Genomic DNA, 17,444 nt, shown 5'->3' with positions numbered 1-17,444 from the left:
CTCTTCCTCCCTCGCTCGCTCGCCCGCCCGCCCGCTCGCTCTCTTTCTCAAGTTCTCTCTGTCACTGTGTGTGTCTCTCTTTATCGCTCCCTCCCCCAGCGCCGCTGTAAATAGTCCAGGCCGAGGAGACGAGTGGTCCAGTAGCTTCCGAAGCACTCCGCCGATGGACCGAGTGACAATACAGAACTGTGGTGCACTGGACCCCAGCGCTGATACCACGACAGAGAGTCGCTGGGCGAAATGGACGTGAACACGTTAGTCGTGATGTTAACCCGTTCGGGGCCTAATTGTGCTACAATAACTGTAAACTTCATGGCGAGACCCCCCCAGCCCTCCTGTTGGCTCCAGGCAGAGACAATTTTTGTTATTCGGGTCCAAAATGGCTCTTTCAATGTTCTCAGTTGCCTACCCCTGGTTAGTGGAAAAGCAGCAAATGAGTGAAAGCGACAGACGTTGCCATGGAGACGAGGGTTTTCTTACGTGCCTGGCTACAGTCGCACCGCGACACCTGTCCGTCAGTAATAACAGTCCCCGATAACCAGGACCAATTCAGACCGGGATTTGTTTTTTTTGTTTGTTTAATTTGCATTGCCTCACACGATGAACACTGCATATATTGCTATATGACGCCGGATAACACTTCGAAGCAGTTAATTTTTTGCACTCGTTATCCCGGTACTTTCCCGGCTATTATCTGCTGACCACAGTGTTGCTAAAAGGAGGAAAAGCCGAACGACACACATTGCGGAAATAACATTATTCTCCGTGCGTCGGCTAAATACAAATATATTCCACAACCCCAAACATGTCTTTTTCAAAGCCTGCAGTGAAGAGAAAGGTTAGTTATGAGCAAAGACAATTCCAGGAAAAGTGGGAGATGCAATATTTCTTTGTTGAGCACAGAGGCACCCCGATGCGTCTTATTTGCACAGAGAAAGTTGCGGTGCACAATTCGCATTTAGCTCATTTATATTTTGGTTTTATTTTGTATTGAAAATAAAAATAAAGGCATTTAAAAATGTTTTTTGGAAGAAATGTTTTCTTGCGGCCCAGCCTCACCCAGACTCTGCATCCAGTGGCCCCCAGGTAAAGTGAGTTTGAGACCCCTTGCCTAAATAGTTGAGTTGCAGTTCCAACTTTGACCACAATGTAAATTCTTTGAAAATGAGGCACATTTTTAAGATGTCATGCAGAGGAGTGTAGTTAGATTAGACAAAAAAACAAAACATATTCAAAACACAAATAATGTATTTTTCCAAGCACTGCAATGAATCTACTGGTTGCACAAATGTGATAAAAATTTTCTGGGGAAAAATAAAAGAGAATGTGTTGGCTTCTCAATTTGACATGGAATCAAACTCAGGTTTTTATTAAAAGAATGATTGCGACTCTTTGTTCTTATCCACTGAACCACTCCATCTAATCAAGGCTTTGTCCCATTTATTTTAAGACTTTATTGTGTACTAGATTTTATTTTGAGCCTGTAGAGCACAGGTGTCAAACCCAAGGCCCGTGAGCCAGTTCTGGCCCGCCACATCATTTTATGTGGCCCGCAAATACATGGAAAAAATGGTATTCAATAAAATACTTATTTTAAATTGTATTTTTTTACTAAATGCATTTGTTTTTTCAATTTTGACAGGAAAAAAAGGCATATTTTGAACTTTAATATTATCTGATCATGCCAATTATATTATATACTGGATTGAAAAACAATTTTTCCCCTGGATTCCCCACATCCGCGCCCCTCTTCAAGGTTTCTAATAGTCATTCACATCGACGTCCCACTGGGGTGAGTTTTTCCTTGCCCTTATGTGGGCTCTGTACCGCGGATGTCGTTGTGGCTTGTGCAGCCCTTTGAGACACTTGTGATTTAGGGCTATATAAATAAACATTGATTGATCGATTGATTGATGTTTTTGTGAGATAAAAACAAATAGTTAACATACTTGTCACCTTTCTTTATGATTTTGAAGCAAGTTATACATAAAATATTCTAATAAATTTAAGAGGATTTCAATTAATCATGATTAATCACAGGTTATTTCTCACATGCATAATGTAAATACATTTTTTTAAAAAGCGTCCCTCTGAAAGCAGCCATTACTGCGATGAGTTTGACACCTCTGCTGTAGAGTGCAAATGACAGAGTATTAATGAAGTTATCATTTTATGAAACATTTATTGGTGATGCATTTTGCGCACTGCTGCTGGGGGGATCATTGTTATCACAGCTAAGGCAGAGCGAGTGGGTCACTTGTATGACAGTAACATGTTACTTAAACCCTTTAAATTGTGTAATGAAACCTGTTTCTATCTTGGAATACAAATTTGAAATGTGTAACTCAAAAAGTCAAATAAAATTCTGCAATTTGGCCACTTGACTGCCCTCTTTTCCAACTCCCTTTCCAACCTAACAGCTATTCATGCATTGACTGGTTGATGGGAAGCTTTTTCACACTTGTTTCATTGCCTGATTTACTTTCGCTTTAAAAGCGGCAGCCTTCCCCAAGGCGAAAGTGCTAACAAATGAGAAATAACATGACAAAATTGGGGTGAAGATTATTGATCAATAATCTGGTTTTACTTGACCGATCTACACCATTTACAGACTTGTAGGGTGTTTAAAGCTATTGTCCTCACGAGACTTATACAGTTAAGATTTTTTAAAAGCTAAAGGTCATCCTCTAAAACATAATTCTCAAACTGTGGTAAGTGTACCACAAGTGGTACGCTTGCTCGCTGATTGATTCATTAATTACAGTGTTTTATTTTCCTAAATTCAAAATATTTTATTTTACAGTGGCCAAAAATATGAAATATAATTGTTTAATAAAACCTCTTCCTTGCTTTTAATTAGAGATGTCCAATAATGACTTTTTTGCCGATATCTGATATTCCGATATTGTCCAACTCTTAATTACCGATACCGATATCAACCGATACAGATATACTGTATACAGTCGTGGAATTAACACATTATTATACCTAATTTTGTTGTGATGCCCCGCTGGATGCATTAAACAATGTAACAAGGTTTTCCAAAATAAATCAACTCAAGTTATGGAAAAAAATGCCAACGTGGCACTGCTATATTTATTATTGAAGTCACAAAGTACATAATTTTTTTTAACATGCCTCAAAACAGCAGCTTGGAATTTAGGACATGCTCTCGGTGAGAGAGCATGAGAAGGTTGAGGTGGGCGGCGTTGAAGTGGGAGGGAGGTAAGGGATAGCGGGGGTGTATATTGTCATGTCCCGGAAAAGTCAGTGCTGCAAAGGATTCTGGGTATTTGTTCTGTTGTGTTTATGTTGTGTTACGGAGCGGATGTTCTCCCGAAATGTGTCTGTCATTCTTGTTTGGTGTGGGTTCACAGTGTGGCGCATATTTGTAACAGTGTTAAAGTTGTTTACACGGCCACTCTCAGTGTGACCTGTATGGCTGTTGACCAAGTATGCATTAGATTCACTTGTATGTGTGAAAAGCTGTAGATATTATGTGACTGGGCGGGCACGCAAAGGCAGTGCCTTTAAAGTTTATTGGCGCTCTGTACTTCTCCCTATGTCCGTGTACACAGCTGTGTTTTAAAAAGGTCATAAATTTTACTTTTTTGAAACAGACACCGATAATTTTGAAACCGATAGTGATAATTTCCGATATGACAATTTAAACCATTTATCGGCCGATAAATGCTTTTTATTATCGGAAATCTCTACTTTTAATGAACACTTGGACCTACTACGCTACTGTATTTTAATGTGGGTCATGATGGTGGTACTTGGAGAACCAAGTTTTTTTTAGAGATGGTACTTGGTAAAAAAAAAAAAAAAAGTTGGAGAATCCCTGCTCTAGAACAGAGGTGTTCAAAGTATGGCGCGGGTGAAATTAATGGCCCAAGTTTTGTTGGCCTGTCAAAATAAAATCAAATAAAAAAATAACAGTAAAAATTTCATAAAGACCCAAAAGATGAAATTAAATAAAAAAAACAAGAAATGCTGATATTATTAACAGTAAGCTTAGTCACCATAAAGATGACAAAAATGTCTGTCATTATCATCTTTTTTTTTTACAAAATAAAAAATCAAAATGGCATGCTTTGACTCGTAAGTACACAGAATAAGTTTGGACAACCCGGATCTAAAACATATAATTTTTATTTTCTTATTTTTCATGTTAAAATGTAACTTAAAACGTTGCTGAACAATTGTTAAAGGTTTTATGATAGCTAGAGGTAAAACTCTAGAATAAATGATTAGCAAACCAAAACGTAATGTCTGCTGTCATTAGGCTGCCGACTGATAGAATCTTGTTATATTCCCGTTTTAGATGAAAAATTACTCATAATGCTCGCAAAGATAAGGGGGAACATGGAACCAAGCGTCTTATTGTGTTGTTCTCGCCATTTACGGGCCTAAATTGGCTGTCAAAGTTTACCAACATGTCGAATTAAGTCCTCGTCCTTCTACTATCAAGGTGAGAGGCATGATTTATGATCCATAATAAAATTTCACGAGCAAAGAAAGCGAGGAAGCAACTTACCACTTGATTATGTAAACATAGCTACACACCCGCGCCGCGTCTGAGTTAGAACTTATAATAACAATATCACTAATACTTGCTTAATATTCAAGTCACGAAATGCAAATGGAGTATTGTCGCTACTTTTTGGATGTGTTTTTAATTGGTTTTATGGGCGGAATACAGGACCTCCCATTGGCCTTTCTGCAAGCAGACTTTTATTTATGTTTATTTGCGAGTTAGAATGCAATAACAAAAAATACATTTGTTGTTGTATCTTTCATAATGAACGTGAACTATGGGCAAAATTCTAAAAAAAAAAAAGTGCAGTTCCCCTTTGTCTTTTTTTTCAGCTATGATATTAAACTTGGCTAACCTATTGGTACAGTTTCATAAAAGTTAAGATTAGGGATAGAGCAACATAAATAATAACCGATTGATTGTTTTTATATCTTTCTCTCTGCCTCTTACCGATGGCAGATGGTTCCCTTCCCTCTCCCTATCTCTCCTGTTTTTGCTTATTTTTGGTCTTGTAATATTTACAGTATATGTGCTTTTTTTTCCAGGTCTCAACCTGAGCACTCCCCACTCCCCTCATAAGAGTTTAGTTTGGGACTTGCTTTTTTCTCCTCCTCCTCACCCCATGTTGTACCGTTGTTGTCTTTTTTTTTTACCTACCCTGTATTAGGTTTGTACTTAAAATATAATTCTGTCATATTTTTAAGTGTAATGACAATAATGTTTCATTCCATTCCATAATTATGTAAAATGCAAGGATTAATTGCAAGGCAATTGAGGCAAAAGGGAGTGCAATACTTGACCATTGATCCAGTCTTAACTATTTTGCTGTGAAAAGAAATAAATGTTCTATTGTTTTAACATAAATTGTTAACTGTGCTTGTAAATCAACATTACGATGCTACTAAACATTGCTATAAAACATAATCATCTGTTTACATCAGCGCAGACTTGAAAAGTTATTTTTCTGTTTTTACAAGTTGCATTAATGTTGGCTTGGGTGCAAATATTGAACATAAATGGTCATAAGTGTCTGACTTGGCTGTCGCGATTGTTTAGAAAAGAGTTTTATTCAACTGTCTGGCCAAATGTGTCTTGTTGGAATATTAAGGATGACACTTGAGGGCTCGAGTCTCAATCTAACACATTCACTTATATGTACAAAACCCAAAACCAGTGAAGTTGGCACGTTGTGTAAATTGTAAATAAAACCAGAATACAATGATTTGCAAATTCTTTTCAACTTATATTCAATTTAATACACTGTAAAGGCGCAATATTTAATGTTGGAACTGAGAAACAAATTTTGTTTTGAAAATAATCAATAACTTAGAATTTAATGGCAGCAACACATTGCAAAAAAGTTGGCACAGGGACATTTTTACCACTGTGTTACATTGCCTTTCCTTTTAATAACACTCAGTAAACAATTTTTCAACCTTTTCAGGTGGAATTATTTCCCATTCTTGCTTGCTGTACAGTTTCAGTTGTTTAACAGTCCGGGGTCTCCATTGTTGTATTTTACGCTTCATAATGCGCCACAAATTTTCAAAGGGATTTAGGTCTGGACTACAGGCAGGCTAGTCTAGTACCCGCACTCTTTTACTACAAAGTCAGGCTGTTGTAACACGAGCAGAATATGGCTTGGCATTGTCTTGCTGAAATAAGCAGGGGCGTCCATGAAAATTACATTGCTTGTATGGCAACATATGTTGCTCCAAAACCTGTACGTACCTTTCAGCATTAATAGTGCCTTCACAGACTTGTAAGTTACCCATGCCTTGGGCCCTTATACACCCCCATACCATCACAGATGTTGGCTTTTGAACTTTGCACCTATAACAGACCGGATGGTTCTTTTCCTCTTTGGTCTGGAGGACACAATGTCTACAGTTTCCAAAAACAAATTGAAATGTGGACTTGTCTGACCACAGAACACTTTTCCACTTTGCATCAGTCCATCTAAGATGAGCTCCGGCCCACCAAAGCCGGCTACATTTGTGGGTGTTATTGATAAATGGCTTTTGCTTTGCATAGTAGAGTTGTGACTTGACTTTACAGATGTAGCGACAAACTGCAGTTACTAACAGTGGTTTTCTGAAGTGTTCCTGAGCCCATATGGTGATATCCTTTACACACCGAAGTTTTTATGCAGAACCGCCTAAGGGATCGAAAATTATGGGCATTGCTGCTAATGGGCTCTGGACCGTTTGATGATATTATGTTGAAATCTCTAAATTCCATGCAAAAGCTCGTTGAGAAATGTTCGACCCTTTGCTCACGCATTTGTTCACAAAGTGGGGACCCTCGCCCCACCCGTGTTTGTGAATGACTGAGAATTCCATGGACGCTGCTTTTATATCTAATCATGGCACCCACCTGTTCCCGATTAGCCTGTTCACTTTTGGGATGTTCCAAAAAACTGTTTGATTAGCATTCCTCAACTTTCTCAGTCATTTTTGCCACCTGTGCCAGCTTTTATGATACATGTTGCAGGCATCAAATTCCAAATTAGCTAATATTTGCAAAAATAGCAAAGTTTTCCAGTTCAAACATTAAGTATGTTGTCTATTCAATTGGATATAGGTTGAAAAAGATTTGCAAATCATTGTATTCCGTTTTTATTTACAATTTACACACCGTGCCAACTTCTCTGGTTAGGGGTTTTGTAGATTCAATGCACTTTTTTAATCAAACTAGAGTGGAGCTTCTCTGCCTTTGAGCGACAATAAAAAAACAAACGTCAGGTTGAGGACATTCAGGATATGAGGATATTAGGATATGTGCTGCGTCACCCACAGAGGTGGATCCATGCCAGTGAAGACATGGTTTAGTGAATTTATCCTGACATTTAGCAGGTCACTGTGATCAGGATTCAGACAGACAGGTAAGAATACAAACATCATCGCACAAGAGTTAGGAAAGGACACAAATGAAATATGAAATATGCACACACAAAATAAAACAAGATTTATATTCAGAGGAAGCATCTTTAGGGAACAGAAAAGAAAAGGGAAACATTATCTAAGTGGAAGCAGGCTGTCATCTAGTGGTCAGAAAAGATATTACATAGACACCCACGTTTATATCCACAGTATGAAATGGAGCTATCCATACATCCAATTTTTACCGCTTCTCCTTCTCGGTGTCACGGAGGGGCTAAAGTCTATACCAGCCAAATTCAGGCAGAAGGCAGGGTACACTTCACCACCTCATCGCAGGGCCAAAACAAATAGAAATGAGAAGCATTCACACACAAACCCTAGGGTCAATTTAGTGTGCATGTCTTTGGGAGGAAGCCGGAGTTCCCGCAGAACAGAACATGTAAAATCCACACAGAAACACCACGAGACGGGGACTTTCTCGCTGTGAGGCACGAGCACTAACCACTGCACCATCGTGCTGCTCTGAGGACAGGCTAAATTATTTTAGGGGCCACATTTACAGAAAGCTATGGGCTGAGTGATCGACCTCCTTCCTTCTTATTTTGTATCAATCAATGTTTATTTATATAGCCCTAAAATCACAAGTGTCTCATAGGGCTGCATAAACCAAATACAGTAGAATATAATAATATAGTATTTTCTAGAGATCCAGCGTCCTCTACATTGGACATTGAATTTTGGTCTATATAATCCGGGGTGTACCCTGCTTTCCGCCCAAATGCAGCTGAGATAGGCTCCAGCACCCCCCACGACCCCAAAAGGGACAAGCGGTAGAAAATGGATGGATGGATGGTGTCAGAGTTTGTTGGTGACGAACCCCAAGATGCAGAGAAGGACGGAGGCATTTTGCAGGAAAACATGATTTAATATATAATAATAGAACAAAACCAAACAAAGGGTACAAACAAGAAGCGCGCAAATGGGCGGATAACAAACAAAAAGGCCTAGCGTGGAAGCTAGCAGGTATCTAGCAGGAAATAGAAGTCGTACTTATAATAAGAAAAAAAACTGGAAGCAGGGAACAAACGACACTAAGCTAAAAACATCTAACTAAATATAGCTTACCGCAACGCGGCATTGACATGACAAGATACGACACGACAGGCAGCAATGACAAGAGTGACAAGAAGTGACATCGACAAGACAATAATCCAACCCTAACTGGAGGAACAAAGCAGATAAAATAGGAGAAGGATGATTGACACCAGGTGGGGCCAGGTGCCAATCAGCCGCAGCTGAGGGAAAACAGCCCACAAGGAAAAAAACAGGAAACAGACAAAATAAGAGCGCTGACAGGAACTAAAAACAGGAAATACTAAACACACACAGAGGAAAAAATAAAACACAAACAAACTGTCAGTGGCAAGCCTGACAGATGGATTATTTTGTTAGTGTTACAGGAGCACTGTACTGTTTTTAAGTATTAGTGCAACAAAGCTAGTTAACGATCATCTTTATGAAAGCACTATAGTGTTTTTAGGAATCTGCTGCAAAAGAATGAATCTTTCACAAGTTTTCTCAACTGAACTTGTGGGCCACCAGTTTAATAACCCAAATGATGAAAAAGAGAGGACCCAAAAGGGAACCTTAAGGAACAAGAAGGGGAAGAAATGACTACTGACTGCATCTGAAGTAAACAAGCTACAGTGACACCTTAGTTACATAAATCACATTACAAAAAAAATGCCAAAAAAGGAGAGGACTTAAAGGGGTGTCTTGGGGAACGCCTCAATTATGTAAATTAGAAATTTGGACCCTAGTTTTCAATGGTTGCGAGTAAGGTTAAAATCTCAATGCAAGGACCTGCCAATGTGTTTACAGTGGTCCAAGTTCAAGAGCACTCAAGTGTTATTAAGAATTTGCTGCAAAAAGATTTGTCTGCCAAGTTGTGAACTGAACTCGGGGGCTGGTACGGTGTCATTGCCGAGCCAGATGTGGCCCCGGGCCACCAGTTACTTGGCAATGGCGTATGCAATGTGCCAAAATACATTAACTCCTGGAACTGTATAATAATAATGACCTTTGCTTTTTTTGTAATAATGACCTGGGCTTTTGTCCTTATCCCATAGTATGAGTACAATAAATAATTATATCTATCCATTTCCTACCGCTTATCCCTCTCTGGGTCGTGGGGGTGCTAGAGCATATCTCAGCTGTGTTCGGTCATATGCACTGGACAAGTTGCCACCTCATCACAGGGCCAACACAGATGGACAGACAACATTCACACTCAAATTCACACACTAGGGCCCATTTAGTGTTGTCAATAAACCTATCCCCAGGTGCATGTTTTGGAGTACACAGAGGGAACCCACGCAGTCACGGGGAGAACATGCAAACTCCACACAGAAAGACCCCGAGCCCAGATATTGAACCGAGGACCTTCTTATTGTGAGGCACACGCATGCACTAACTCCTGTTCCACCATGCTGCCCCATAGTTTTAAACCATAAAAGTTTATGTCCGCTTCTATTTGTCAAAGAGACCTTTTGTCACGACTATGGTTCATGTTTTGTTTTGGTCATGCTATGTTTAGTTTTTTGGACATTTTGTTTTGTTTTGCATTTCCTTGTTTGTCTTACCATGCCAACTGATTTAGTTTTCTGTCATGTCTGATCATGAGTTTTGTATGGCCGTATTACCCTGAGCATCCTCAATCTTATCTGTTCTCAAAGCTAAGCAGTGTCTGGCCTGGTTAGTACTTGGATGGAAGACTGCCTAGGAATACCAGGTGCTTTTGACCTTTGGACTCTTTAAGTTTCTTTTTTTTTCTCACTCTGTTTTGTCACCATGACAACCAATCAGTTCACCTGTCATGTCTCACACCTGCTTTCAATCACCACATCTCTATTTAAGCCTGTCATTTTATGTTGGTCGTCCTGGCGTCATTGTGTTTCTTTTCATGCTTTGTCCATGCCAGTTTTTTCATGCCAAAGTCCTTGCTACTCTTGTCCAGTCATAGTAAGTTTTATTTGCATTAGGTTCATAGTTTGTTAAAGTGTTAGTTTTGTCTCTTTTCCCAAGTTATGCCTCCGCAGCGAGTGCTTTTTGTTTGTACCTTTTTTTAGTTAAAATTAAATCATGTTTTTACCTGAACGCCATGTTTTGAGTAGTCTGTCTGCTTTCCTGGGAGAACGACCCCGCAGCAACCTGCGACCCCCCCCCCCATCCCATCCCATCCTGTCAGAATGACGCCAGCTCGACCAACATAAAATGACAGGCTTAAATAGAGATGTGGTGATTGACGTGATTGAAAGCAGGTGTGAGACATGACAGGTGAACTGATTGGTTGTCATGGTGACAAAACAGAGTGAGAAAAAAAAAGGAACTTAAAGAGTCCAAAGGTCAAAAGCACCTGGTATTCCTAGGCAGTCTCCCATCCAAGTACTAACCAGGCCAGACAATGCTTAGCTTTGAGAACAGATAAGATTGAGGATGCTCAGGGTAATATGGCCATACAAAACTCATGATCAGACATGACAGAAAACTAAATCAGTTGGCAAACAAGGAAATGCAAAACAAAACTAAATGTCCAAAAAACTAAACATAGCATGACCAAAACAAAACATGAACCATGGGCGTGACACCTTTAAAGAAGGGTTTCTTAACGTTTTTGACCTTGAGGCCCAACTTCCACTACAAAAGGGGCCCAGGACCCACTCAAATAATAACACTGAATTTGTCATCTATACTCTTGATTTTAATCATATTCACTAATTATATCTAAACTACTTACAGTTTAAGACTATAAACCTTGTTAAAAGATATGAAAGATTATTATTTAGTCTTAGGTCAGGCTGATTACAACAAACAAATACTAATCAATTAAACTGATGTAATTTATTTGTGCACTATCTTCACGATTAATCAATTCATTGTTTTTGTTTCAAGTAAGAACACTTGTTTCGAGTACCACCTTTTTCCATTTAAGTGTCCCTCGCTTAAAAGTAACATTTACTTTGAATACATTTACGTTCAGTTACTTTTTTTTTCTTTACTTGTACTCGAGTAGGTATGCTGTCCTACTTTTACTTTGCAAAATTTCAGTTGTCTATACGGCCACCCTCAGTGTGACCTATATGGCTGTTGACCAAGTATGCCTTGATTAACAACCAATCCACTATCTCGCTCTCTCTGTCCCTCCCTCACGAATTGTTTTCTTCAACCACTTCTTAACCCTGTACTTACATTGAAAATACACGAAACGGCATGGCGCAGTAGTAGAGTGGCCGTGCGCTACCCGAGGGTGCCTGGTTCAATCCCCACCTAGTACCAACCTCGTCACGTTCGTTGTGTCCTGAGCAAGACACTTCACCCTTGCTCCTGATGGGTGCTGGTTAGCGCCTTGAATTGCAGCTCTCTCTATCAGTGTGTGAATGTGTGTGTGAATGGGTAAATGTGGAAGTAGTGTCAAAGTGCTTTGAGTACCTTGAAGGTAGAAAAGCGCTATACAAGTACAACCCATTTAACATTTATTTATTCAACCCTGACTCAAAACGCTGGACAGTTGAGTCATTAAAGAAACCCCGCCCGGACAGCCCAGATAGTCCTGCAAAAGAGGACATGTCCGGGGAAAAGAGGACGTATGGTCAGTCTATTTAACTTAACTCACTGTGTTGTGACTTCTTACAAAAAATACTTACGCCATATACTACCCTATGTGTATAATTCAATACAAATGTTGTGTTTTTGCACTAAAACCCCGTGTTGAAACGTTAATACTTGAAAGTTGTGCTATTTCCGACTGCTTTGAATGTAACAAAGATGCTTTCATGTTACGTACACGCCAGCATTTGACGACGTCACTCCCCCTTCCACCATGTTGGATCAGGAAGTAGGCTGAGTCGAAGAAGCTTGAGAATCCGACGGCTTAAAACTGTTAACGGCTGTTTTCGACTCCTTCCGCGGGCGATTTTTTCGCACACACGCACAAATTCAACACAAATAACATTCAGCGTACATGCTGGGCGGCTTTCCACTCACTCGAGGAAGCCACTTTTCTCCGGATCGTGCCGTTTCGCAGCGCCAGCTATGGCCTCTCTGACGCAGAGAACTTCGGGCCTCGTCCAGCGGAGGACCGAGGCCACTCGTAGCGCTGCCGCCGACAGGGAGAGGGAGCCCGACGGGGAGGAGGAAGACGCGCGCCGCGGCGAGGAGGAAGAGGACGACAAGGGGGACTCCAAAGAGACTCGATTGACACTAATGGAGGAGGTGTTGCTTTTGGGCCTCAAGGACCGAGAGGTGATCTTCTTACTGCCTTTTTAAAAAAAAATCAGTCACCCGGGTTAGCTAGCCTGCTAAAGAAAACATTAGCGTTATGTCAGAACCGCAAATTGTTACTAACCCCTTTTAAAGAGCAACGATGGCAACACAACCTTCCGTTTTCTGAGAATGTACTGCATTGTTTGTGACACTTGGATTTACGAGCTAACTAACTGCTACCTCACTTTGACACTTTTCTTGTCAACTTGCCACGACTGACGTGACTTTGTTTGTTCACTGGAGTTGGCTAACTCGCAGTGGGCCGACTTGCCAATGTTGTAAGCACAACCGCATTTTGCAAATTTAATGTCAAATCAGATCAAATGTTTATTGGATTCATCACTATACAGCAGGGGTCTCAGACACGCAGCCCGCGGGCCAATTGCGGGCCGCGATACGTTATTTTGCGGCCCCCACCTTAATATGAAAGTTTAATGTTAGTGCGGCCCGCGAGTTTTATATGAATGGAGCTTGTCAGCGTTGTGTTATTTGGCTCCAAAATGGCTCTTTCAAATTTCTGGGTTGCCTACCCCTGCATTAGTGGAAAAGCAGCAAATGAGTGAAAGCGACAGAGACGTTGCCATGGAGACGAGGGTTTTCTGACATGCCTGGCTGCAGTCACACCGCGACACCTGTCCGTCAGTAATAACAGTCCTCGATAACCTGGACAAATTCAAAAACCGTTATTTCTTTTTTATTGTTTAATATGCATTGCCTCACACAATGAACACTACATATATTTCTGTGTGATGCCGGATAACACTTTTTTGCGCTCGCTATCCCGGTACTTTCCTGCCGACCGCCGTGTAGCTGCAGGTAGGAAAAGCGGAACGACACACATCACGGAAATAACATTATTCTTTGTGCGTCTGCTAAATACAAATATATTCCACAACCCCAAACGTATTTTTCAAAGCCTGCAGTGAAGAGAAAGGTTAGTGATGAGCAAAAACAATTCCAGGAAAAGTGAGAAATGCAATATTTCTTTGAGCACAAGGGCGCCCCGATGTGTCTTATTTGCACAGAAAAAGTTGCGGTGCGTCATTATACAACTATACATGCTAAGGAGTATGCAAACATTTTATTAAGAAATCTTTTCCTGCGGCCCGGCCTCACCCAGATTTTGCATCCAGTGGCCCCTAAGTCAATTGAGTTTGAGACCCCTGCTATACAGTGTACATCCACGACTAAATTACTGACTAAACTACTACCACAACTTGGTTTACTATTTATAAAATATAATAATGTAGGGTTACCTGGGACTTGATATATGCCACCCGGCCTGAATCCACACTTCCCTCGCCAAACACCTTCGTTTCCCAACCCTCACGCTTGGATAAATAGGCCTTGATGCCATCTACGCAGTGTTGGGAGACTGTTTTGCTGATAGATCGCGTCCAAATTTGCAAAGTGCGCGAGATTGGTGAAATGCTTACAACACTGCCTAACAAGGAAAAACGCTTCACAAAAGTCGTCATATTTTAAAGTATGGCAGGTTATATCATCACCAAAATAGCCGCTTTTAAAAACACTAAATTGGCCTTAGTGTGTGAATGTGAGTGTGAATGTTGTCTGTCTATCTGTGTTGGCCCTGCGATGAGGTGGCGACTTGTCCAGGGTGTACCCCGCCTTCCGCCTGATTGTAGCTGAGATAGGCGCCAGCGCCCCCCGCGACCCCAAAAAAGGAATAAGTGGTAGAAAATGGATGGATGGGAAAAACACTGACAGTGCTATTTTGTTAACGGTTGGGTTTTAAGTTGATCAAATCACATTGATTGATTTCAAGTGTTAACCTGTTGTAAGCACAATACCAATGGCGCGCAATTTGCAAAATGCGCCACCGCATTTTGCAAATTTAATGTCAAATCCAAATCAAATCAAATGTTTATTGGATTCATCACTATACAGTGTACATCCACAGCTAAACTACTGACTAAACTACTACCACAACTTGGTTTACTATTTATAAAATATAATAATGTAGGGCAGGGGTCACCAACATTTTGGAAACCAAAAGCTACTTCTTGGGTACTGATTAATGCGAAGGGCTACCAGTTTGATACACACTTAAAGGCCTACTGAAATGAGATTTTCTTATTCAAACGGGAATAGTAGGTCCATTCTATGTGTCATACTTGATCATTTCGCAATATTGCCATATTTTTGTTAAAAGGATTTAGTAGAGAAAATCGACGATAAAGTTCGCCACTCTTGGTACTTCCTGAAAAACCCTCGCCTTTAACCTGAAGTCGCAGACGATGACGTCACATGTTGACTGCTCCTCATATATTCACATTAATTTTAATGGGAGTCTCCAACAAAAACAGTTATTTGGACCGAGAAAACGACAATTTCCCCATTAATTTGAGCAAGGGTGAAAGATTTGTGTTTAAAGATATTGATAGCGACAGACTAGGAAAAAAAAAAAGAGTTGAAAAAAAACGGGATAGCATTGGAACGTATTCTGATGTTTTTAAACACATTTACTAGGATAATTCTGGGAAATCCCTTATCTTTCTATTATGTTACTAGTGTTTCAGTGCGTTTAATATTACCGGATAGTCGGAAGGGTGTATCCACGGCTGGGTGTTGACGCGCAGTGTTTCAGGCGAGTCGACGGGAGCTATGGACGGCACAAGCTCAGTTTTTATCCGGTAAGAACTGACTTTTTAACCACAATTTTCTCACCAAAACCTGCTGGTTGACATGTGGTCGGGATCCATGTCCGCTGTGATCCATAGTAAATTTTCACCTCCGGGAATTTTAAACAAGGAAACACCATGTGTTTGTGTGGCTAAAGGCCAAAGCTTCCCAACTCCATCTTTCTACTTTGACTTCTCCAATATTAATTGAACAAATTGCAAAAGATTCAGCAACACAGATGTCCAAAATACTGTGTAATTATGCAGACGACTTTTACCTGTGTGTGTGCATACCGCTCACACTTCCTAAAACCCTGTGACGTCACGCGTACACGTCATCAGTACACGACGTTTCTAAGACAAAACTCCCGGGAAATTTAAAATTGCAATTTAGTAAACTAAAAAGGCCGTATTGGCATGTGTTGTAATGTTAATATTTCATCATTGATATATAAACTGTAAAGGCCTACTGAAACCCACTACTACCGACCACGCAGTCTGATAGTTTATATATCAATGATGAAATATTAACATTGCAACACATGCCAATACAGCCTTTTTAGTTTACTAAATTACAATTTTAAATTTCCCGGGAGTTTCGTCTTGAAAACGTCGTGTAATGATGACGTGTACGCAAGACGTCACAGGTTTTAAGGAAATATGAGCACTGCACACACACACAGCTAAAAGTTGTCTGCTTTAACGGCATAATTACACAGTATTTTGGAGATCTGTGTTGCTGAATCTTTTGCAATTTGTTCAATTAATATTGGAGAAGTCACAGTAGAAAGATGGAGTTGGGAAGCTTTAGCCTTTAGCCACACAAACACACGGTGTTTCCTTCTTTAAAATTCCTGGAGGTGAAACTTTACTATGGATCAGAGCGCGGTCAAGCAAACATGAAAAACGACGGAATGTCAAACAGCAGGTTTCGGTGAGAAAATTGTGGTAAAAAGTCGCTTCTTATCGGAGAAAAGCTGAGCTTGTGCCGTCCATAAAGCTGCCGTCGACTCCCCTGAGACGTTGGCGTCAAGACACCCGTGGACGTACACCTCCGACTATCAGGTACTATTTAACTCACTAAAACATTAGCAACACAATAGAAAGATAAGGGATTCCCCAGAATTATCCTAATAAATGTCTCTAAAAACATCGGAATCCGTCCCAATGCAATCGCGTTTTTTTTTTTTTTTATCTTTTTTTTTTTCTAGTCCGTCGCTATCAATATCCTAAAACACAAATCTTTCATCCTCGCTCAAATTAATGGGGAAATTGTCATTTTCTCGGTCCGAATAGCACTTTTTGTTGACGGCTCCCATTAAAAACAATGTGAATATGTGAGGAGCCCCCACACGTGTGACGTCATCGTCTGTGACTTCCGTTAGAGGCAGGGCATTTCTCTTAGCACAGAAAGTTGCGAACTTTATCGTGGATGTTCTCTACTAAATCCTTTCAGCAAAAATATGGCAATATCGCGAAATGATCAAGTATGACACATAGAATGGACCTGCTATCCCCGTTTAAATTAGAAAATCTCATTTCAGTAGGCCTTTAAATAAATTGCCAGAAATAGCCAATTTGCTCAATTTACCCTTAACTCTGTTATTATTGATAATTAATAACATTTATCTTTGTGGAAACTCTGAATATCTTAATGATTTCTCACAATAAATATATATTTTTGATGACATGTTTTAAATAGGTTAAAATCCAATCCGCACTTTGTTAGAATATATAACATATTGGACCAAGCTATATTTCCAACAAAGGCAAATCGTTATTTCTTCTAGATTTTCCAGAACAAAAATTTTAAAAGAAATTCAAAAGACTTTGAAATAAAATGTAAATTTGATTTTACAGATTTTCTAGATTTGCCAGAATATTGTTTTTGAATTTTAATCATAAGTTTGAAGAAATATTTCACAAATATTCTTTGTTGAAAAAACAGAAGCTGAAATGAAGAATTACATTAAAATTGATTTATTATTCTTTACAATAAAAAAAATAAATTTACTTGAACATTGATTTAAATTGTCAGGAAAGAGGAGGAAGGAATTT

General features: G+C 39.8%; 1 protein-coding gene across 1 annotated transcript in view; it reads left to right on the top strand.

The window, feature by feature from the left end:
• Positions 1 to 12,282: 12,282 nt before the first annotated feature.
• Positions 12,283 to 17,444, top strand: part of LOC133536233 (Golgi phosphoprotein 3-like) — a 28,132-nt gene continuing 22,970 nt past the window's right edge. Inside the window, exon 1 of the mRNA XM_061876611.1 lies at positions 12,283 to 12,723. Within this exon, the coding sequence (XP_061732595.1) occupies positions 12,514 to 12,723 (210 nt within the window). The 5' untranslated portion in view covers positions 12,283 to 12,513. The remainder of the gene's footprint in view (positions 12,724 to 17,444) is intronic.

This window comes from Nerophis ophidion, linkage group LG17 (genome assembly GCF_033978795.1).
Source record: "Nerophis ophidion isolate RoL-2023_Sa linkage group LG17, RoL_Noph_v1.0, whole genome shotgun sequence".
In the NCBI taxonomy this organism is placed as follows: domain Eukaryota; kingdom Metazoa; phylum Chordata; class Actinopteri; order Syngnathiformes; family Syngnathidae; genus Nerophis; species Nerophis ophidion.
This window is presented reverse-complemented; position numbering and strand designations above follow the sequence as displayed.